This window comes from Podarcis bocagei, assembly GCF_964188305.1.
Source record: "Podarcis bocagei genome assembly, chromosome: 1".
Classification (NCBI taxonomy): Eukaryota; Metazoa; Chordata; class Lepidosauria; order Squamata; family Lacertidae; genus Podarcis; species Podarcis bocagei.
Genome location: NC_138125.1, coordinates 110,106,296 through 110,130,365, shown reverse-complemented (window position 1 = coordinate 110,130,365; position 24,070 = coordinate 110,106,296). Strand labels below are relative to the sequence as shown.

Sequence of the window (24,070 nt, the reverse complement as noted above, 5' to 3'; positions counted from 1 at the left end):
ATAGAGGATGAACCCCTTTCTGCCAGTGGTTTGGAGTCCTGCTGTTGAGGGTTTTGCTGTGATGTAGGCCTAGCCCTCACCTGAGCAGGTGGTAGCCAGTGGAGGCATGAAAATGGACCATTTGGGGGCAGGGGCTACAGGATCCATTGGATCCTATGCCAGGCCAGCTCCCAGAGAGGGGCCTGGACTCTGAGGGGAGCACAAAATAACTCCTAACACCGCCCCCTCCTTCTTCCCTGATCTGCAGAAGCTGGCAGAGATGCAATAGTTCTTTAATGACTCCCTGGGCAGGGACAGGATTGTTCTGCCCTAAGGCAAATTATAAAAATTGAGACATGCATGAATGGCATGCAAGAACTGCAGCTCTGTTGCCAGCCATCTCTCAGAATTTCCAGTAGTTGCGAAAGAATGCATTAGTTATTACCTTGATGAGGTTGAAAGCTTGATATGTCAATAAGTAGATGAAACTGCTACAGGGAAGAAGGTCGTGTGAATTGTGAAGCCCTAGAAACAGTATTGGTCTCTGCCTTGAGGCTTATTCTCACTTTTTTTAAAAAAAAAGTGTTTTGAGAGTGACTTGCACTACTAACACAGTTAAATCTACTCCTTTTTCCCAGCAAGCAGGGCAGATCCTTACTAAGGAGGCGCTCATGAGTATTTGCTGTTATAAGTGTCTTCTGTGGGATTGTGGCAACATTCCATTAATGCTAGCAACCCCAAATGTTGGTTGGGAGGCTGCATACTGCAGCACACCATCAGGAGCGAGGTGTATCAGTGTAGCTGGTGCTGAACTGACATATCCCAGGAATAGCTTTGCTGTTTGAGATGCACTAGTTATGCCTTTCCCAAAGCACTGAACCCCAAACATGGGCGTACCCAGGATTTATTTTACGGGAGGCAGGCTTTATGTTGAGGTGGGGGAGAACCGAGTTATCTCCAATGCAATTGGTCAGTTAGTTAAATATTTTTATTTACTTGATTTAGAGGGGGCAATTGCCCCACCACCACCTCCTGGACTACACCCATGCCCCGAAAGCTGCTCAGTATGGGACCATAGGTTTGGGCCATGAGACATTTTTAATTTCAAGAGTTCACTGTTGAGTGATTTTTGGCTTCTACGGATCTTATCATATTAATTTGTTTTATATATCCATATTTATGCCCTCACATAAAGTACGGTGAAAACAACACAAAAAACCATTTTGTTTAATTGAGAAAATAATAATAATAATGAATTGTTATTGCATGAAGTGCATATGGCTGAAATGTTAAGCATTTTCCTACAGCATTATATTAAGATATACTGCAACTGTGTCACATATATACCTGTAAATAATAGCTTGCATGTGCCAATAATCTTTACTTCTGAATGACTCCAACAGTGTCTTAATATTGGTTCAGTTTACCATGCATTCAAGGGATGCGGGTGGCACTGTGGGTTAAACCACAGAGCCTAGGACTTGCCGATCAGAAGGTCGGTGGTTCGAATCCCCGCGACGGGGTGAGCTCCCATTGCTCTGTCCCTGCTCCTGCCAACCTAGCAGTTCGAAAGCACGTCAAAGTGCAAGTAGATAAATAGGTACCACTCCGGTGGGAAGGTAAACGGTGTTTCAGTGCGCTGCTCTGGTTCGCCAGAAGCGGCTTCGTCATGCTGGCCACATGACCGCCTCCCTCGGCCAATAAAGCGAGATGAGCGCTGCAACCCCAGAGTCGGCCACGACTGGACCTAATGGTCAGGGGTCCCTTTACCTGTACCTCACCATGCGTTCATATCCATTCCCCCCCCCTCAAATGTCAAAACCATTTTTCCCCCTACAGAGGTTTATACGAAGGACGGAAATTCCTATGGAAAGCCTTGTGAATTCCCTTTCCTATTTAATGGAACATGGCATCATGATTGTACCCACAATGAAATGTTTACAGATGGTGAATGGTGTTCTACAACCTACAGTTTTGATCAAGATAAAGAATGGGGTGTCTGCTTAAAGCCAGGCAAGTAGCATTGCTAAAATGCTATATACTATACTACACTGAAATGTTTAAATGTTTCTTTGATTGTCCTTGAATCTTTCTGCTGCAGTTGCTATCCCCTCCTGCAACACCAATGTAGTGCAGCACACCCTTTGAGAACCACCGGACTGAAATGTATAATGACATTTTTCACATAGATATGGGAGGTGCAGGCAGACTTCGTGTTCATCGCAATGCCTCATTCTAACTATGCGTGACCATGCTCTTCATGTGAAGGGTGGGGGAAACATCTATATTGCCCCCTTCTGGAATTCTCAGCACATGGTTACTGTGCCTGTATGGGACCCAGGTGGTTGCTTTTTAATTATTTATTTCTCTTGCATCAGAGGATGGTTGTCAGAATGCATGGGAACATGATGCAGATTCTGGAAATTGCTACCAGTTAAACACACAGGCTGCCCTTACTTGGAAAGAAGCACATGTCTCATGCCAGAGTCAAGGTGGAGATTTGCTGAGCATCGCCAGTGCATCCGAGTTAAGCCGTATTAAAGGTACATACAACTGTATATAGTGAATTTCTAGGGAAACCTGGCACTACCAAATTGAGGAGTGGGGATGGAACCTTAGCAAGAGGATTAGTGTCAAGGTAGATTGTTAGCTACCACCTCCTGTCTCTTGAAGGAGTTGCCTCTGCACAATTCTCTAGAATTATCAAAATTCCATTCTACACAAACTTACTTCCTACTACCAATAACTAAAATGCCCACAAGAAATTTTGGACACAAAATGTGCCCTTGGTTTTTTCTCCCCCTTCCTTTTGCTTTCTCCTCCTTTTTCATCTTCCTTCCACTCCCTCTGATACTTGGGCTCCTTCTTAAGCCATGGATTTGCTGAGCATGATGTACAAACTAAGCCACTGTCTAATAAATTCATATAATGCTTGTGCAACCACATCACATACTGTGCTCCATAAGCTGGTGCCCAAATATTTCTGTTTGACCTTAAATATGTATATTATTTTAGCAACCGAAAGCTACCTGGAAAGACGATACTTAGGTTCAGTACAGCTAAATGGTAACTATGAATTTACAGCGTGGAAACCAATCAGTATTATTCCTCTCATAATATTTTTAACTCTTTAGCAAAAGAAGGCATTGCAGAGAGATTCTGGATTGGATTAAACCAGCTGGATATTTCTGGAGGCTGGCAGTGGTCGGATCATACACCGTTGAATTTCGTCAGCTGGAGTCAAGGTGAGCACATTTCACTGATCAGTTGCCCAGTCAAATTCTGTGCATGTCTACTCAGAAAAAGTCTCACGGTGCTCAGTGGATTACTCTCAGGAAGGTGTGAACAGGATTGCAGCCTTATTTTTTAAAAAATGATTTCTGGTGCTAAATGTTTGGAACTCTTCCTTTCCAGCCCTATAATTATGTGATACTATAACTTTAAATTTCTAAATACTTGTTGTTGTTTTTCCTGTAGAGATTCAGAATTCATCTCCACTAGATGGATCTGGCTGTGTAGCTATGGAAGCCAACAAAGGTACCTGGATGAGTTATCCTTGTGAGAATAAGCTTCCTTATGTTTGCAAGAAGCCATTCAACAATACCCAGTCAGAGTTTGCAGGTAAATTTGAATTAAATTGTAGATTCGGTTTTTGTTAGGCAGTTACGTAGTTAAATTGACTCATATTTACAGCTGCTGCAGCATCTGTCGCACACTGCTCCGTAACTACTTTTTTCTTCAAGAGCAACTTAGCTATGGAAGCCTGCTTGCAAGAAAAACAGCATACCAAAAAGTATATTTGTTGCAATGCCTATTGGTCTCAAACCTTCAGAGTAGACAATAAAGAGGTGCAAAGGGTGAGAGGAGAGTTTCAGCCAAGTGTGGCTGTTTTGTTTTTCAGAAATAGTTAATAGTTACAAAATCAGGGGAAACGTTTGGGAGTTTTTACAATTGTAAAAATGCTATAGTGTCATGCTGTAGTTGCCTTTCCTTTTTTTAAAAAAAAAAAGTTGTGTGTTTTTTTCTGCGCATCACCCGGTGTATATTTCCTGCTGAATGGTTCACATGTTTTATTTATTCTCAGCAGTTGAGCAGTATGTGGAGACCCAGTGTGAACCTAATTGGCATTCCCACAATGGATTTTGCTATATGCTAATGAGCGGCACTGCTTCCTGGGATGACGCACATCAACTTTGCAATGCAAGCAGTAGCAACCTTATCAGCATACACTCCATAGCAGATGTTGAGATAGTGGTTACAAAACTTCATAATGGTAAGTTTGGCTAAGCATAGGCATGATTTTTTTCTGCCTTTCTCATGCTAATCACCCCATCTCAACTTAAGGCTGAAATGACTAGAAATTTGGTTTAGAAGGTTGCTTGCCTGGCATCAGCCTTGTATATCTTTAGGTGCCAGGCAAAAACATTCCTCTTCTCCCAGGCCTTTGACTATTTAAACAATCTATGACCTTTTAAACTATGTGAGTGTGGGTGTGTTTGTTCTTATGGTCTTATATGGGTTCTTATATTGTAAGCCTCCCTGTGATCTTCAAATGAAGGATGGTATAGAAATTTAATCAACAACAACAACAGCTGTTGCTGCTGCTACTACTACTACTGGTACTGCTTCATCTGTGGCCAGAATTTTTGTCATTCTAGATCACAGACTCAGTAAAAATAAATATATATTTTTTTCAACTTGGATAAAATGCACTTTGCTGGCCCTATCTCTATATGTCTTGCCTTAGTCATAGGGCATCTGTTGTATAATTCCGTGCATTCTGAAAAAAGTGAGCTTGTTTGAGTTATATGGCTGTTCTCCTGGTGTCTTGTTTGATTAGCTATATTGCTTTTTGAATTGCTTATTTTTTGCTATTGAATATAGACACCGCAGACAGAGTGTGGATTGGCTTCATAAACAAGGATGTTCCAGCCTTGTTTAAATGGTCTGACGGTTCCAAAGTAGTGTTTACTTACTGGAATCAGGATGAGCCGAAACTTCTCTCCAACAACACTCCCAACTGTGTAGCTTACTCAGGAAAGGTAAGTCGCTTATGTCTTACTCTGATCCAAGTGCCTCTTAAGTTTCTGGGAAATAAAGGAAAAAAGCATGTGGATTTATGTACATAGCCTGTTCCCTCCTATGGAAGTGGAAAAGATGATACCTTAGCAGTGCAACCTTTAACAGACTTCCACAGAATTAATGTCCTGGTATTTCAGTGGAACTCACATGCTTAGCATTATACCCTTGAATTCTAGCAAACTTCCAGCCCAGAAGTCCGCTCCTGCCAGCTGCATCTGGGAGCATTGTTGCAGCTGGCTAGGGAGGCAGGTGAGGCAATGCTGCTTAGTGTGCATACAGACACCAGCACATGTGTCTGGCGATGTATCTATAGACTCTTCTTCTTCTTCTTCTTTAGCGATCACTCGTAGTCAAGTAAGATTGTCTTCCCTAAACACAGTTTTAAAAGTCCACAAGTGACTGTGGAGGCCAATTTTGGGTCCACACATCATTCCACAGTGGAGACATAGGTTTCTGGGCAGGAGTTGATCATGGTGAAGGTTTGCCAAGCGTGCCTTCCTCTTAGCACATTTCTCCCTTTTGTCCTGAGTTCGAGCGTATTCGAAACCCATGACACCTTTGGTAAAGGCTTTTCTGCAATTGGAGCACTCGCAGGCCAGTGTTTCCCAGTTGTCGATGTTTAGATTTGCCTTGGAAGAGTCTGTGTCTGGTGATATATCTATAGACTATATGGTCCTTGGCTGTGCCTCTATGTGGCCTCTGGTCATTTCCCCCCATACCCACCAAGCCCACACTCAGTTCCAGAATGGGATTTCCAGTCGTTTTGGGGCACAGTCGGAATATTTTGTCTGCCTGCAAACTGGCCAAGCTACGCAGGGGTTTTTTCTACCTGCTCTGTTGAGCACCCTTATGTACCTTTGAAGGTGAAGGGCATTTCTGGATGCCAGCTTCTTCAGGCTATGGGGCTCTTAGCCTGGATGGGGAATGTTCTTGAGGCTCACCTGCCACACCTGTGGGGCCCTAGGAGGGAATGGAGGCAAGAAGGCTGCCCTACTCATCATAATGTGGAGCCCCAACCTTGGGACTGTGCTTTGTCATGTCCTTTGGAAAGGGTAGGGTTTGGTTCATGCAGAGTTGAAGTGAACGTGAGCTTGCTGCAATTCTCATTTCCCCTTGCAGTTGTTGATAATAAAATGTGGCCCTAGTTCAACCCATCACTTGTGTCTCTCCTCTCTATTCCTGGGTCCAGTCACAACAGAGGAATAGAAGGCAATTCACTGTGCTAACAGAGAAAACCTTAAGCCTTAGAACAGGAACACAGGGCCTATTGTGAGCTCTCCCTGTTTCTTTCTATGAGAAAAATCTCAAAGCAGCTGCTTGTCAGTGTTGGTGGGTTAATAGTTTTTCTGTATATGATATTCGTAGCCTATGATATACAGCAGAGGTGCATGAGCAGCCATTGCCCCATTAACACATAACTCTTAACGGTGGCAGAGAGCAGGTGAGGGCGGGTCTGGCACGCGTCCTGGGGGCAGAGCGTGCCGTCTGCGGGGGCATGGGCAGCCCAGCATGGGCGGGGGGCAGCCGCGATGGCACGCGGCTGGAGGCAGGGCGCTCTCCCCGCACTCCTCTTCCTCCGCCAGTGACTCTTAAGCAATAGTGTAGCAATATGTGAATGCGCCAGAGCAAAGAATCGGGCTCCTCTACTCCTCCAGTCTCTATTTTGCTGCTGCCTGTGTTCTCTTCTGTTTCCCAATTGCGCGACTCACAAGAGTTGGCCACCGTGAGAACAGAATGTTGGAATGATTTAGCAGGGTGCTTTTTAAGTTCTTAAAATCCTCATTCAGGTTGGGATACAGGGCAGGCTTGTTACATTTTTAGACTCCCATCCAGGAAAAAATAGGGAGAGAGAGGGAGAGAGTAGCAGGAAAGCTAAGCACTCTCGAAATCTGTTCCTGTCTGCATTGTAATATAGACAACGTGGTTTTAAATGAGACTTCAATGACAGTGGTACCTCGAGTTACAAACACTTCAGGTTACAAACTCCGCTAAGCTCCGCTAAGTAGTTACAAACTCCGCTAAGTAGTTACAGTGGTGCCCCGCAAGACGAATGCCTCGCAGGACGAAAAACTCACTAGACGAAAGGGTTTTTTGGTTTTGCGTTGCTTCGCTAGACGAATTTCCCTGTGGGCTTGCTTCGCAAGACGAAAACGTCTTGCGCTTTTTTCTTAAAGCTGCTTGAAGAGGCGCAGTTGCGACGGACCGTGCTTCGCAAGACGAAAAACATCGCAAGACAAAAAGACTCGCGGAATGAATTGTTTTCGTCTTGCGAGGCACCACTGTACCTTTATTTGAGAACTTTGTACCAGGATGAGAACGGAAATTGTGTGCCAGCGGCGCAGCAGCAGCAAGAGGCCCCATTGGCGAAAGCACGCCTCTAGTTAAGAACAGTTTCAGGTTAAGAACGGAACTCCGGAACAAATTATGTTCATAACTAAAGGTACCACTGTACTTAAAAAAAAAATGTTATTAGGGACCCTTTTGGAAAGACTAATTAGCACTCATGCATTTATTATTATATTTATCCAAGTACTTTCTTAGGAGTTTATGCATAGATACAGTGGACATTTTGCTTTGCTTGTGCCTCCCCATTTTTTCACTTGTATGTTTACTCTGGCTGTTTGCTTTCATTGAAAATCAATAAACAATGGAGAGAATAATATTGGGAATGTTCTAAAAAAATCTCCCCCCCTCCTCTTGCTGATAGCTGGGTCGATGGAATGTCCTGCCTTGTGACAATAAACTTAAATACGTCTGCATGAAAAACGGAAAGATTTTGAATGACTCAAAAGCTGATAAAAATTGTACTGGTGAGGTAAGGCTATATCAGTAATTACATTTTAAACCAATCTTGGAGGCTGTATTAAAAGTATTTTGCTTACTGTTTGCCTGACATTTTGAATTTCAGATTCATTATTAATAATAGAATGGAGTGGAATATTTAGAATTCTTACATATTAAATAAATATTAAGCATCTGTCATTTATCTAGTGTTCTAGTGTATCCCCAATTTCAAAGTAGTAGCAATTCTTAAGTTTCACCATTCTGCCTTTGCAAAAATGTAACGTGGAACATAATTAATGCATACTTTTGAGTAAAAGAGTATTATTCTCTAAAATAGGAATGGAGGCATGGAGACTTCTGTTACAAGGTTCAGAAAAGTGAAGAATTGTTTGGGAAACTGTGCAACCTCACTATAACAAACAGGTATTCTTTAGTGTTTGTCTTTGTCTAGATAAAACAAATGTGTGTTGTGCAACAAGAGATGAGTATGCAGTACTGTTGAAACATGAATGTAGAATGAACTCTGCAATATGCTAGTGAAGTGTTTACATTTATGATTAGTAGATTTATTCATGTATTTGATCATGATAGTTGCATCCTTAGTTTTTGAAACTTGACTCTTACAGATTCGAACAAGAATTCATAAACAATTTGATTAGAAAGCATAGCAGAGTTGAAGAAAAGTACTTCTGGACTGGCTTGCACGATATCAGCTCTTCAGGAGAGTATAGCTGGGGAACCGTAGATGGGAAGAATGAAATGCTCACGTACACAAACTGGGGTCATTTCCAACCAGGTGCAGTACCTTCTCGAGATCAGTGAAGTGCTACTATTTGCTCTATGTTAAATCTTGAACAATACTAAATTTCTTGGTTACAATTTTGATTTGATTTTAATCTACATTCTAGCATTGCGTGGAGGATGCGTGGCTATGTCAGCAGGAAAATACCTTGGAAAGTGGGAGGTCAAGAATTGCAAAACAACGAAAGCTTACTCTATTTGCAAGAAGTACATTGGACCAAAAGTAGAACCGGAAGTAGTTCCTAAAGTTACTGATCCTTGCCCTCCAGGCTGGCACAGCGGATCAGGTCTTGCTTGTTATAAGGTAGCATATATCCTTCCAGTTAAATCACCTAAAGGATCTAGTTCAGCCTTCACTATCCTGATGCCCTCTAGATATTACGAACTTGAAGGAACCGAGCTAACACTTAAAAAAAAAAATGTATATTATCTTAATGAAGAAAAAACAAAAGCACTACAAAATGTTGAACTAGATATTTCCACCATATGGAAAGAGATGTTTTCTGATGTTCATTCCGAACACACCTTACAAAAACAAGTGCACAAATGCCATTGTAGGCATGTGTCAGAAGGAAGATTCTCTCTCTCTCTCTCTCTCTCTCTCTGTGTGTGTGTGTGTAACTTTGTATTAATGTAACATTTTATATGTAACTCTATCTTTGTAATATTTTAAGTGTCTGTTGTTTATTCAGTTTTTTGTACACTGCTTAAGATATCTGTAATATGTTAAATGATATTTAATATACTAAGTGGTATAGAAATGAAATAATTGAATAGTCGACTACAGCTCCCATCAGCTCCAACCAGCTGGAACTGATGGGAATTGTAGTCCAAAGCATCTTGAGGGTAGCATGTTGGCTAAGGCTAATCTAGTTCAGTGACTTGAGTGTGCACACATAGACACATAGACACACACTATTCATATTCTTGAATTACTTTGGACTTGTATCTAAAACTCACAGAACACCCTTGCATAATCCTTCCTTTCCCACGGTCAACTATTTCTTTGCATTACATTTCTTTGTATTAGCTGATTAGATTATCTTCGTTTGGTTTTGTTTCCCTGGCTGATCAGCCTCTATGCATCAGAACAAGAGCACCACTTGGATCCTGAGTTGCCCTTTAAAGGTGCTGGGAGTTGTAGCTTTGTGCTGGGGGTAAAACCACAATTTCTAGAATATGGGGGGGGGGGTGTACAGGACAAAAAAGATAAATTTGTGATGCTTTCTTAGGGCAGTTTTTGTTAACAAGACAGGGAGAATAGAATGCAATGTGTGTGTATGAATCCAGATTTGGGTAGGTTTATACGGCAGCCAGGTAGCTTTGAAGTATTAGCTATATCTTTGGTCCCTTTCTTTTTATTGATAAAGGGTTGAATCGGATTTTCTTTTTTTCTTTGCAAAGTTATTTCATAAGGAAAGAGTGCTGAGAACCAGGACCTGGGAAGAAGCGGAGAGATTCTGTGAGGCTCTTGGCGGACACCTCCCTAGTTTTAGCCACTTAACAGAAATCAAGGAGCTCCATGACATTCTGAGAGAGACCATAAGGTAACGTTCTTGGAAAGCTAGTTTTCTGGTCAAACTCAGTTGGTAATGTGGCATTTGATAGTCATGTCCTTTAAAAAGAAGCTCTTCTGCCCAGGAAGACTCCCTGAGTGAGTGCCTGAGGGCCCTGCTCTTGCCACTTACCATCTGGCTTGGGGCGGGGCCTGGGGCCTCATAAGGACTGCCTGCTGCTTGCGGCCTGCTGCCCAGGAAGACTCCCTGAGTGAGTGCTTGTGGGCCCTGCTTTTGCCACTTACCATCTGGCTTGGGGCGGGGCCTGGGGCCTCATAAGGACTGCCTGCTGCTTGCGGCCTGCTGCCCAGGAAGACTCCCTGAGTGAGTGCCTGAGGGCCCTGCTCTTGCCACTTACCATCTGGCTTGGGGCGGGGCCTGGGGCCTCATAAGGACTGCGTGCTGCTTGCGGCCTGCTGCCCAGGAAGACTCCCTGAGTGAGTGCTTGTGGGCCCTGCTTTTGCCACTTACCATCTGGCTTGGGGCGGGGCCTGGGGCCTCATAAGGACTGCCTGCTGCTTGCGGCCTGCTGCCCAGGAAGACTCCCTGAGTGAGTGCCTGAGGGCCCTGCTCTTGCCACTTACCATCTGGCTTGGGGCGGGGCCTGGGGCCTCATAAGGACTGCCTGCTGCTTGCGGCCTGCTGCCCAGGAAGACTCCCTGAGTGAGTGCTTGTGGGCCCTGCTCTTGCCACTTACCATCTGGCTTGGGGCGGGGCCTGGGGCCTCATAAGGACTGCCTGCTGCTTGCGGCCTGCTGCCCAGGAAGACTCCCTGAGTGAGTGCTTGTGGGCCCTGCTTTTGCCACTTACCATCTGGCTTGGGGCGGGGCCTGGGGCCTCATAAGGACTGCCTGCTGCTTGCGGCCTGCTGCCCAGGAAGACTCCCTGAGTGAGTGCCTGAGGGCCCTGCTCTTGCCACTTACCATCTGGCTTGGGGCGGGGCCTGGGGCCTCATAAGGACTGCCTGCTGCTTGCGGCCTGCTGCCCAGGAAGACTCCCTGAGTGAGTGCCTGAGGGCCCTGCTCTTGCCACTTACCATCTGGCCTGGGGCGGGGCCTGGGGCCTCATAAGGACTGCCTGCTGCTTGCTGCCTGCTGCCCAGGAGGACTCCCCTGAGTGAGTGCTTGAGGGCCCTGCTCCTCCCTGCCACTTACCACCTGGCCCGGGGCGGGGCCTGACAGGCCTCACTAGGACAGTTGTTACTGCCGGAGAGGCACAGAGTGTTTTTAAAATGTTTTTAAAAAATTTTCTCTGGATTTTTTGTATGTGGGGGGTGGGGGTGGGATTGATGTTTGGTTGGGCTTGGGGAATTTTTATTATTATTATTAATTTGATGTTTTTGTAATTTTTACATTTTTTTTTTTTTGTATTGGTTTATTGGTTTTGTTTGTTTGTTTAAGGTGTTATTTTGTTTTTAGGGGGAGGGGTCAGGGCTGCCGGGGAGTGGGCCCCAGCCCACAAAATGGCTGGGGCATGTTCCACAGGGGGGGATGCACTGGGACAACCGATCTCAGTGATCACGGGTAGGAGGAGGAGTTACGCTAAGACCAGACCATGTCATTACAGAGGAGGCAGGTTTAGTCGTTGTCTGAGGACTATCCCTGCCTCCAGGTCTGGTCCTGACCGGATGGATACTAGAATCAGCAAGGGATACCCACATGACCTGAAGGTGCTGCTGTGCAATGCCAGGTCAATGATTCATAAGACCACTGCCATCCATGACTTGATCGTGGATGGAGGACTTGACCTGGCATGTGTAACAGAGACTTGGTTGGATGAAGCAGATGGGCCTGTCCTTGCCGCTGCTTGTCCACCAGGTTTCTCTTACGCACAGCAACCCAGGTCACATGGGCGGGGAGGGGGGGTTGCAGTGATTTTTAGGAAGTCATTAGTTTGCACCAGGCGTCCTATTGGGAAGACCCAGTTTTCTGAGTGCATGTTCTGGAAGTTGGGCAATAGGGGCAGTACAGGATTCCTTTTGGTGTACCGACCTCCCCGCTGCACCAAGGATTCCCTGCCCGAGCTGCTTCAGGTCGTGGCGGATGTTCTCCTGGAGACACCTAGCTTGGTTGTCCTAGGGGATTTTAACATCCATGCCGACACGACCTTACAAGGGGCCGCTCGGGACTTCGTGGAAAGCATGGCCTCCATGGGGCTGTCCCTGAATAAGTCTGGCCCAACCCACAGCCGTGGACATGCCTTGGACCTGGTGTTTACCTCTATGGATGTTGGTGATCTGACACTAAGTAAAAGCGAAACGAAAGAAGTGCCATGGTCAGATCACTTCCTGGTGCAACTGGACTTCTCCGCGACCCTTCCCCTCTGCAGGGAGGTGGGACCAATTCGGATGGTCCGCCCCCGCCACTTAATGGATCCAAATGGTTTCCAGAGAGTGGTAGGGGATACTTTATCCCATGTTGATGGCCTTTCAGCCGATTCCCTGGTGGCCCGCTGGAATGTGGAGTTAACCAGGGCTATTGACTGTTTGGCTCCGAAGCGCCCTCTCCGATTGCATGGAGCCCGGACAGCCCCGTGGTTTTCCACGGATCTGAGGGCAATGAAACAATCGTTGAGACGGCTAGAGCGCCGGTGGCGGATAACTCATTCCGAATCTGACCGGACACAGGTTAGAGCTCAACGTCGAGCCTACCAAGTGGCGATAGCGACGGCGAAGAAGAATTTCTTCACCGCCTCTATTGCATCTGCAGAAAACAGCAGCAGGAGACTTTTTCAGGTGGTTCACAATTTAGCGGAACCACCTGCAACATCGGGGCCCAGTACGGGCCACATGTTCTCCTGCAATGATTTTGCAAAGTTTTTTGCAGATAAAATCGCTCAGATTCGGGAAGAAGTAGACTCCACCGTGGGAGCAGGGCCGGGGCGGGAGAGTGCTAGAGTTCTGTCTAGTCAAGTTGAGTGGGATCAATTCCAATCTGTTACCTCCGAGGATGTGGACAGGCTGCTTGGACGAGTGAAACCAACCACCTGTCTCCTGGATCCTTGCCCATCCTGGCTTATAAAAGCTAGCCGGGAAGGACTGGGCGATGGGCTTCGTGGGGTGGTGAATGCTTCCCTCCGTGAGGGAGCCTTCCCAGACCCGCTGAAAGAGGCGGTTATTAAACCGCTTCTTAAAAAACCATCTTTAGATGCGGCCACGATGGCCAACTATCGCCCAGTCTCAAATCTTCCATTCCTGGGCAAGGTGATTGAGCGAGCGGTTGCCGAACAACTCCAGGCACGCCTGGAAGAAGCGGACCATTTGGATCCCTTCCAGTCGGGATTCAGGCCTCATCATGGGACTGAAACTGCCTTGGCCGCACTGGTTGATGATCTCCGGCGGGCTAGGGACAAAGGTGAGAGCTGTTTCCTAGTTCTGCTGGATCTCTCAGCGGCGTTCGATACCATCGACCATAGCATCCTTCTGGACCGTCTTGAGGGGCTGGGAGCTGGGGGCACTGTCATACAGTGGTTCCGCTCCTTCCTCCTGGGCCGTGTTCAGAAAGTGGTGGTGGGGGATGAGTGTTCAGACCCCTGGGCTCTCACTTGTGGGGTGCCTCAGGGTTCTGTCCTCTCCCCCATGCTTTTTAACATCTACATGCGGCCGCTGGGAGAGATCATCAGGAGGTTTGGGCTGGGTGTTCATCAGTATGCAGATGATACCCAGCTCTACCTCTCTTTTAAATCAGAACCAGTGAAGGCGGTGAAGGTCCTGTGTGAGTGTCTGGAGGCGGTTGGAGGATGGATGGCGGCTAACAGATTGAGGTTGAATCCTGACAAGACAGAAGTACTGTTTTTGGGGGACAGGAGGCGGGCAGGTGTGGAGGATTCCCTGGTCCTGAATGGGGTAACTGTGCCCCTGAAGGACCAGGTGCGCAGCCTGGGAGTCATTTTGGACTCACAGCTGTCCATGGAGGCGCAGGTCAAATCTGTGTCCAGGGCAGCTGTTTACCAGCTCCATCTGGTACGTAGGCTGAGACCCTATCTGCCTGCGGACTGTCTCGCCAGAGTGGTGCATGCTCTGGTTATCTCCCGCTTGGACTACTGCAATGCACTCTACGTGGGGCTACCTTTGAAGGTGACTCGGAAACTACAACTAATCCAGAATGCGGCAGCTAGACTGGTGACTGGGAGCGGCCGCCGAGACCATATAACACCGGTCTTGAAAGACCTGCATTGGCTCCCAGTACGTTTCCGAGCACAATTCAAAGTGTTGGTGCTGACCTTTAAAGCCCTAAACGGCTTCGGTCCAGTATACCTGAAGGAGCGTCTCCACCCCCATCATTCTGCCCGGACGCTGAGGTCCAGCGCCGAGGGCCTTCTGGCGGTTCCCTCATTGCGAGAAGCAAAGCTACAGGGAACCAGGCAGAGGGCCTTCTCGGTAGTGGCGCCCGCCCTGTGGAACGCCCTTCCAGCAGATGTCAAAGTGATAAACAACTATCTGACATTCAGGAGACATCTTAAGGCAGCCCTGTTCAGGGAAGTTTTTAACGTGTGATATTTTATTGTATTTTTGGTTTTTATGGAAGCCGCCCAGAGTGGCTGGGGAGGCCCAGCCAGATGGGCGGGGTATAAATAATAAATTATTATTATTATTACTTCTGGAACATGAACTAAAACCGCTATTGTTGACATGCAAAGAACAATCGGCAAATTTGTTCTTTCAATTATTTTGTTTTACCGTATTTTGCGCCCCATAAGACGCTCCGGCCCATAAGACGCACCTAGTTTTTTGGGGGGGAAATAAAGGGAAAAAATTATTTCCCCCCCAGGCGCGGGGCTGGGGCAGCCCGAGCTTCCCCGACCCCAGCCCCCAAACAGGCAGCTCTCTGCAAGCCGTGGGAGCCCAGCGGTGGTTCCCGCTGCTTGAGGAGAGATCCGCGAAGCCTGGATGCGCTGGGATCAGCGCTTGCAGGCTTCGGGATGCCTGCAACTCTCCCCAAGCAGTGGGAACATTCCCGCTGCTTGGGGAGAGATCCGCGAAGCCTGCACGTGCTGGGATCAGCGCTTGCAGGCTTCGGGATGCCTGCAATTCTCCCCAAGCAGTGGGAACGTTCCCGCTGCTTGGGGAGAGATCCGCGAAGCCTGCGCGTGCTGGGATCAGCGCTTGCAGGCTTCGGGATGCCTGCAACTCTCCCCAAGCAGTGGGAACGTTCCCGCTGCTTGGGGAGAGATCCGCGAAGCCTGTGCGTGCTGGGATCAGCGCTTGCAGGCTTCGGGATGCCTGCAACTCTCCCCAAGCAGTGGGAACGTTCCCGCTGCTTGAGGAGAGGTCCGCGAAGCCTGGAGAGTGAGAGGGGTCGGTGCGCACCTACCGCTCTCGCTCTCCAGGCTTCAGCGAAAGCCTGCATTCGCCCCATAAGACGCACCCACATTTCCCCTTCATTTTTGGAGGGGAAAAAGTGCGTCTTATAGGGCGAAAAATACGGTAAACATTATTTTCAGTAGCATGTGGTGACAAGTCTGTTTCCTCCTCTTCCTCCTTACTTTGAGTATTGTTTCCTAATGAACACATTAGTTAAATGATTAAGCAGTATACTGTTGCATACATACATACATACATACATACATACATACATACATACATACATTTCAAGATCTCTAGTACAGATTGTGGTGTGTGTTTTTAGGATTCTGCAGGAAGGCTTCCTGCAGCCAATCAGAAGCCGTGCCTTGGCTTTCAAACGTTTTGGAAGTCGAATGGACTTTCGGAACGGATTCTGTTCGACTTCCAAGGTACCACTGTAGCTAAGTATTTCTTAATTAACATACATGCATTGTGAAATCTACATGTAAATCAGAATGTACAAATGGCAGGCATAATCGGAATTTTGGCAAACTGGTAAAATGATTCATTCTCTCTCTCTCTCTCTCTCTCTCTCTCACACACACACACACACACACACACACACACTGTGCTTTCAGTTTGGAAGTCTGTACAGGGCTCTTGTTTTGCGTGATTATAGTGATGAATAATTTGTGCTTAAAGCTGCACTTGGACTGAAATGGTATTTCATTTACAGCGATAGCCGTTGGGTCTGGATTGGGCTAAATAAGAGGAATCCTGACTCTCTAGGATCCTGGCAGTGGAGTGACAATAAGCCTGTAAGTTAAACTGATGGCAATAGCATATCATTGAACCTTAGTTGGGAGAATGTAGGTGGGTCTGAAAGAAATTAGGCATCTTTAAAAAAAACAAAAAAAAACCAACTATTTCAGACATATTTTGTCAGTGGAAGACTTTTTAAGAATTTTTTTAAGACTTTTAAAGTTCTAGCCATTTTTACTGTTGCTTTGTATTAGAAGTATGCGCATATACAACAAAAAAGAACTAGCTATTTCTTAACATGTGCAGGGGCTCTGAGAAGCATAGGGATGTTTCCCATCACATGCACTGTGTTCCATCCATTTCATTGGAAGAATCAGGTTTTCATGCAGATTCTTTTGGGCTCACTGAAATAAATTGACAGCCCATATGTAGGAGCCTTGTGTGATCATAGAAGCGCACATGAAACTCTGAGTCATGTTTGGTGACGTTTTTGAACTATGCATCGGATTGTGATCTTGCACTTCAGCCCCTATTCAGGCATTCCTTTAGCTTACGTGATTAAAGCCTTCGCATGAGGGAGTGCTCTGCTTCTTCCAGTGCATCAGAGTCCCATCTGTTTATTTACAGCCCTGCACGGGTTGAAAAGCATTCTTCTTAAGCAGGGAGCCACCTCTGCTTGTGGAGACTCCTCTAGGATTTTGGAACGCTAATTGCGCACATGAGGGAAATGAATGCTGCAATACAGCTGTAATTCTGTGCAAAAGACCACATTCTTGGTCATTGCCAATTCAATTCAATTCTGTATCTTCTCTTTCTGTAGGTATCTACTGTTGTCATGCACCCTGAGTTTAAAGATGAATACGATACTAGAGACTGCGCAGCTGTGAAGGTGCGGTGTAATACGCTTGATAACTAAGTGGGAATACTTTGGGGTTTTTTTATAAATTAGTTCAATTGATAGATTAAATTTAGAATGAATTGCTGCAACTTTGCCAATGTGAAGTTGTCATTGAGTTAATACAACGAAAATGCTACAGCACGCTTACTGTGACATAACTTAAGAATGAAATAGAAATATTGCATTGGACCGATAACAAAAATTAGTCTACAATTTTGTGTCCCTTGCTGTCTTCTCTGAGAAATGTGGTAACAAATGTTGTCTAAATTCTTCTTTTTGTAGTTGAAAAACAGTTCCTCTTTAATTAGTTTCAAAAATATATAATAAAATAATGTACTTTTTGATAACCAGTACTGGTGATAAACATGTGTGTGTGTGTGTGTGTGTATCTGTTACAGCAAATTAAATAAGGCTGCATTCACCTTTTTCCTAGGAGTAGATAACATTGAATACAGTGGAGTCGACATGCTTAGGCTTGCACTGCAACAGAGTTAACCCTGAGCAGGCTTTCAAATCTATGCAATAATTACAAGTGCAGTAGGATCCATAGCTATTTCACCTGGCCAACCTTGGCTTAAGTGCATGCGTCCTTGTGGTTTAGTTTTTGAGCTACAATCCTCTGTAAGCATACTTGGAAGGAACTTTGATTAGACAGACATACTTCTGTGTGAGATTGCCTTAGATCTGGCTGCACAAAAGCAAGTATCTGTGCTTTTTTATCCATAAAAAAGCCTGATTTTTTTTTTTAAAGAATGAAATATAATTTATGTTTATTAACAGTTCACTTAGGCTGCATTACACTTACCTGATAGTAAGTCCCACTTAAAACAGTGGAACTTAGTTGCATGTAAATATTACACTGCACATGCAGGAATCAGTTTCATTGGGTTTTTTTATCTTAATAATGTGTGCAGTTTCTAAGACTAACACGGCGAACAATGTGGACTCTTTACTATTCTGAAGACAGACAAGAAGATTTCTACTTAAAGCCTTTCTACTGTGGTTCACAACTTGAATGGGTGTGCCAGATCGCTAAAGGTAAACTTCATTCACAGCTCAGTCGTATGCATGTTTACTTAGAGCCATATTCAGTATGGCTGCCTCCCAGGTCAGTGTGCATAGGAAGGCAGCATTAGGCTTAGAAATGTCTTTACTTTCATTTTATTCACATTTGTCAGCATGTTTGCCCAAATTCCTGTGAATTTGAGGCTAAGAGCACTGAAAAAAGTTTTATTTCACATGGTGTATGTTTTTTACAAGAACAATAAGAGCTTGTTGGATTAGGCCGCAGGCCTAACAAATTAAGCATCCTGTTCTCAGTGGTCATCAATATGTCCTTGGGAACCCTCAAGCTGGATGTGAGGCTTTAAAAAAAGAAAGGTGATCCTTGAATCAACATTTGATTTTCTGTGTCTAGTTTACATTGACTATAAAGAATCTACATTTAAAATTACTCTCATGTTTTTATTCCACATAATCAAGCAGGCCTTGCACTCCACTGGGCATGACTTGTTCTGCTTCCAATAATTGAATGCCATTTTAAAATTTTCTGATGATGCCCAAGTATAGAAGGAATGTCTGTCTTTCACAGGTTCTTGTTACAGTGGTACCTCTGGTTACGTACTTAATTCGTTCCAGAGGTCCGTTCTTAACCTGAAACTGTTCTTAACCTGAGACAGCACTTTAGCTAATGGGGTCTCCCACTGCTGCCACACAAAAATCCCCATGCCTCTTCTATTCGTACTTTAGAGAACAATGCTTCTTTACTCAAAAGTAAAATCAGTATGCATTATATACAAAGGACTACTTCCCCTGCTCATTCTGCTTGCCTCACCACAAACCCTCATCCCCCCCATCCTGCCCTGCCCCACCTTCTACACTTCACCCACCTTTGCCTGCCCCGCCCCACAGCTTTTCCAAACCTCCCCTTCCCTCACAACTCACCTGAGCCCCTCCCAAACAAACATAATAAGCAAGCTACATGGTTGGTTGGTTGGTTGGTTTTTCCAAATTGCAGTTGTGTTCAAGTTTGTAAGCTGTAATAAAACTTTACTGCTTGCACCTTTCGGGTAAAAAGAAAAAACAACACAATTTCACTCTTTGTTTAATGGTTCTCCTGAAGATTCCAGCTCTCCTTTTCTTCTGATAAAAGGGAAATTGGCATGCCCTAATTTTCCTTAATCTCATCAACAGGTCGTACTCCAAAGACACCAGAGTGGTACAAACCAGGTAAGCGAACAACTTAGGCTTCCTACACATCATTGATAAAGGTGCTAGCCACATATAGGTCTCCCAAAGTGCCAGTGATCTTGAACACAGCCTCTAGCAACTTGGACCCCCAGCTATCTTATTTTCATTACCTTTAATGCAGCCTGCAAGCAGAGGGTGTTGTTAGCCTGCTCTCTGCTATTCTGCAGTACCACTGCTTCAGTTGGCCTGAGGGTGTACTGTGGCCCCCAGCCCAGCAGTGGTCAGATGACGGAAAGAATCCAATGAATTTCATCTCATCTTACATAACTGCTGACTCTGGCTTGGCTTCGCACTCTGAACAACTTACTCAAACACAAGCAGAGCAGCTCTTAGACTGATACCTTACTTGTTCCGTGTTGAATCCAAAAGCTGACTGAAACCTGAAATAATCTTACAGTACTTTATATAGAAACTTAAATTTGGCAAATCTTCAGGGAAAATAGCAAGTGGTGTTGAAGAAAAATCAGTGAGAGGGTGTCTCTCTGTCTTCATTAATCCATGGATGGTTAATTTAAGAGAGCACTTAAACGCCATAATGGAACATAAAAGCATAGTGCTGTCTCAAATACGCTGAACTGAGGCTGTTCTGCAGGCCACAACTATCTTATTAGCCATTGACATACAATCTCCAAAATGTATCGCTCATAAAATTGCTGTCCTTGATCATTTGCTCATCAACTTAAGGCAGGGATAGGGAACCTACAGCCCTCCACATGTTATAGGATTCCTGCTTCCATCAGCATGGTCAGGAAAGAAGGGAATTGTGACTCCCAACATCATCTTGAAAGGTTCCCCATCCCTGATTTAAAGGTATCTTCAATTGACTTTCGTGGAGATCATACATATTCCTTTGGTCTATTCCTCCCTACAAGATGAATGTCCTCCTGTTTCCCTTGCAGCTATTGAGGCCTCCACAGACAATGCTGTCCTCATATCATACTTACTTTTGGGGACAATGTGTCTCATAGCACAACATCAGAAACTGGAGAAACTTTTAGAGGGACTCATTTGTTACTTTGCTTAGTTTTGTGTTGGGTCAGCAATGACTCAGCTTTGCTGCAGTGAATGTCTTGGAGCATTGCCCATGGGGAAGCATATGCTCATATTTCTTATGGGTTGGGGGGTTTTATGTTGGTTTTTATCTATGGTTGCTTGCTGCCCTACAATTGCCAGATGAAGGGTGATCTAGAAATATAATAATAATAATGTTGCAGAGTTTCCTGCATTAATGCACAGTATTTTTTAGATAACTGTTAATTTACTTCATTGTTACAATAGTTCATCTACCACTACTAGATAACATGGTGAAATTGGAGGTGGGGTTGTGTGTGCATGCAATGTTTCATTTAGTTTAAACTTAGGTGTATGGCATTCTTTTTCTTTCTTTCTTTTGTAGATGGAGATGGACTTCAGGGACCAGTACTGAATATTGATGGGTCTGAATTTTGGTTTGTGCCAAATAAGCACTTGAGCTTTCAAGAAGCTGCTCTGTACTGTTCTAATAATGGAAGTGATTTAGCGTCTGTGGCCTCTTTCACTGCACTAACGGGAATTCTAAACAGGATTGCAAATGTAATTTATTTCTTTGTCTCTTGGATATATTTTGTTGTGAAAATGTCCGTGCCAAAATAGGGTTTTTTAAAAAAACAAAGCCACCTTCTCTTGTTGTTGCTATAAGCTGTTCAGGAAAAGTCTGTGAGAAGTAGGATACCTTTGTCTGACAGCATATAAAGCAAAAGTGTTTTTCCTGCATCCAATGAAAAAATGTTCTTCTCTTATCCTCCTTCCCCAGCTTTTCCTCTAGTACTAGGGAGGGTACAGAGTAAAGGGTAATCCAGAGCATGCCTAATTCTCATTGATGATATGAAATTTCAGAGTAAAAAGTGGGAGCAATCCTTCTCCCCATACTGCAGGCAAAACAGAGCTTGACTTGAAATCATTAGTTTCTGAAATGCAGGAGGAAGCTCTATTTAAATAAAACTGCACCAAGAAACCTGCTTGTAAGTCTCACACTTGCTTTTATTACTATGGCATTGGAAATGCTCTTGGGACTGTTTTATTAAAAACTAGGATCTACTGAATACCTGACGGAGAAGGCTTAAAAATTATCTGCCATTAGTTTGCATGGTAACACTTTTTAGTGTATTTAGGGTACATAGACTTTATATAGAATTTATGCCGGATTCTACACTTTTCTGATACTGTACTTAGGTTGAGATGTAACATGGCATTTGATGCTAATGCATCTCCTTTTTGTTTTTGCAGTTATCGGACGAAAGGCAAAGTTGGTGGCTGAAATACACAGCTCCTGCAAGTCGCTACCATTCACTGTACGTAGAACTATCAGAGTCTATATATGTCTGAAATACTTTTGCCATTCACTTAATGAATATGATCTAGTAATGATGAACGTATTATGGTCATAGGTCAAGATACTTGAGCTTTGAGGCTCAGGATTTCTTACATATAATAAACACGTAAGAAACCTCAGAATTTGGCAGCTGTGCTCTGTAGCTGCAAGAATTAAGATGCCCGCTCCATTTTGGTCCTTTCTCCAGTGAGTCAACAAATCTCTTGTGCAGTAGGACACATGAAAAAGAAACAAGCAAGCTAATCAATGATGATAAATATTTACATGCACCAAGAGGGCAAATCTGAAATAATTCAGTTCTTCATTGTGCCTAGGTTTTCAGTATTTTCACACTATCATGAACGATACTACAGGAATTGTTGGCATATTTCTTATCAAAGTTGGTACAGAGGTAAGCTGCTTAATTTTTTAATTTAAACAATGCTAAGATACTCTTCTCCCCCCATACTTTCAGTCTAAGAGAAAAAGTTCTCCTTTAGACTTTTTATTAGAAGCTGCACTACTTCTAATAAAGTAGTTTTATGGAGTTGGAGAGCTGTTCTGGATGTTAAAGGCAACAAAATATTCAGCTGGCGGTGCCTGTTTGTGGATGTCTTAGGGGTGGCCAGCTGCAAAAGAGAGCAGGGCTCCTAATAGCTGTGTAGAAGAGGGAATTTCAGCAGTTCAGCTTGCACGACAGTCTCCCATCTGCACAGCTATTAAAATTGAAGAAATCCTTTCCTCTTGACGACCACCCTACAGTATGGCATTCAGAGTTTATAGTTGTATCCGGACCCTACTTTGATGTCCAGTCCTTTGCCTTTCAGAATTTGTGGAAATAATACACAGTAAATGCAGTATGAATATAAGCATAAATAAATATTAATACATACATATATGTGTCTGTGATTCCTGCAGACAGCACGATAAGCTGCAGTACAAAACTCCCCTTCATCTGTGAGAAATACAATGCATCGCTATTGGAGAAGCACGACCCTGGTTATAAACCAAGTCGCAGGAAGTGTCGCGAAAATTGGCTTGTTTTTATGGATAAGGTAATATTTATTAGAAAGTGCCTTGTAAGAATCTCCAAAACGTGATGAGTATTTGCAACCCTGTAGTTTTCTTGTGAACCACCCGGAGATCTTTTGATGAAGGGTGGTATATAAAACTAATAAATAAAAAGTAAATAAATAAATAATAGTGACCTTCACCTGCAATTAAAATATTTTTGTAAGGTGTTTTTCCCCTTTGATTTTGTTCTGCTCTGTAAATTTCCCCTTAATCATAAAAGCTAATGTGAAATCCAGGTACTTTAGACAGAGTGTTTATAATAAAATCTTCTTACAGTGTTACCGCATGGTACCCCCTAAGGATTTTAAGTTTCAGGAGGCAGACGAACATTGTCAAAGTTTGGGAGGTTCTCTTCCATCAATCACAAGCCAAACTGAACAAGGTAAAGTGATAACATTTGATACTTCTTATAAAGTGTGGTTCTCTTCTATAAAACACTGTGCATTGATAATTTTTTTCTTTCTGTGGATATGGTAGGCACCAGTTTTCTTACAGATTTGCTAAAAACTGTTGTGGAAATGCAAGTGAATACTTCCCACTCCTTGAATCTGCTACCTATCTGCATGATATATTAGGGAGGTGGGCAGAAGTCCATTCAGCTCGCATTTTAATGTGATCGTGCCTAATTCACACTTCCTAAAACCAAAACGCAGATACACTTAGCACTTAGCTGAATGTTACAATTTATTTCTCAAACTAAACTAAATGCATATATTAGGGGAAATTACGCACAACTTTTGTGTAACATGCAAAAATAGGTTGCGATAGGGAGAACTGCTTGTGAAAATCTGTATATTAGGAGAAGTGCACATTAAAATGCTGGGGGGGTTGTGTGTGGATGCATATATATTTTTAAAGCTAACTAATGCAGAAATGTGGCAAGTTGAACAGAATACTAGAAAATAAAAAACTGAGGGAAGTTAAAATTGACAGATTTAAATAATTCTGGACAATGTGGATTTAGCTGTGTATCTACTCAGCTATGTTACTTACTGTGTGTTCTTGAGCCAATCACATTCACTCAGCATCCATTTTTCATAAAATTGGCAAAGGAAGACCACACCACCCTTGGGAATTATGTATCAGTGGCATGATACGGCAGCTCTCCATGACTTAGAAGCATGGCGAAGAGAAGAGGTGAATGTTATCCGAGGAAGAAGAAATTGAGAGTGATCTAGTTTGCCCTTACCTATTACAACAAATTTGCAAAATCAGACCCCAAAATGTTGGAGATGTTCTTTGGATGCAAC

General features: G+C 44.1%; 1 protein-coding gene across 3 annotated transcripts in view; it reads left to right on the top strand.

The window, feature by feature from the left end:
- The window catches only part of LOC308589590 (lymphocyte antigen 75-like), a 73,186-nt gene that overhangs the window by 13,245 nt on the left and 35,871 nt on the right, over positions 1–24,070 (top strand). For 2 of the 3 annotated variants that reach the window (XR_014009398.1, XM_081198788.1), the window contains exons 3-22: positions 1,819–1,992; positions 2,358–2,522; positions 3,114–3,224; positions 3,457–3,600; positions 4,064–4,252; positions 4,864–5,021; positions 7,769–7,876; positions 8,183–8,268; positions 8,472–8,641; positions 8,754–8,950; positions 10,051–10,193; positions 16,223–16,304; positions 17,069–17,137; positions 18,061–18,184; positions 19,340–19,375; positions 20,793–20,968; positions 21,662–21,726; positions 22,082–22,158; positions 22,665–22,801; positions 23,097–23,202. Coding sequence is in view for 1 of the 3 variants with exons in the window: in XM_081198788.1 (XP_081054914.1) it covers positions 1,819–1,992; positions 2,358–2,522; positions 3,114–3,224; positions 3,457–3,600; positions 4,064–4,252; positions 4,864–5,021; positions 7,769–7,876; positions 8,183–8,268; positions 8,472–8,641; positions 8,754–8,950; positions 10,051–10,193; positions 16,223–16,304; positions 17,069–17,137; positions 18,061–18,184; positions 19,340–19,375; positions 20,793–20,968; positions 21,662–21,726; positions 22,082–22,158; positions 22,665–22,801; positions 23,097–23,202 (2,517 nt within the window). In the remaining 2 variants the exon portion in view is untranslated. The remainder of the gene's footprint in view (positions 1–1,818; positions 1,993–2,357; positions 2,523–3,113; positions 3,225–3,456; positions 3,601–4,063; positions 4,253–4,863; positions 5,022–7,768; positions 7,877–8,182; positions 8,269–8,471; positions 8,642–8,753; positions 8,951–10,050; positions 10,194–16,222; positions 16,305–17,068; positions 17,138–18,060; positions 18,185–19,339; positions 19,376–20,792; positions 20,969–21,661; positions 21,727–22,081; positions 22,159–22,664; positions 22,802–23,096; positions 23,203–24,070) is intronic. The other variant, XR_014009397.1, reaches the window with a different exon arrangement.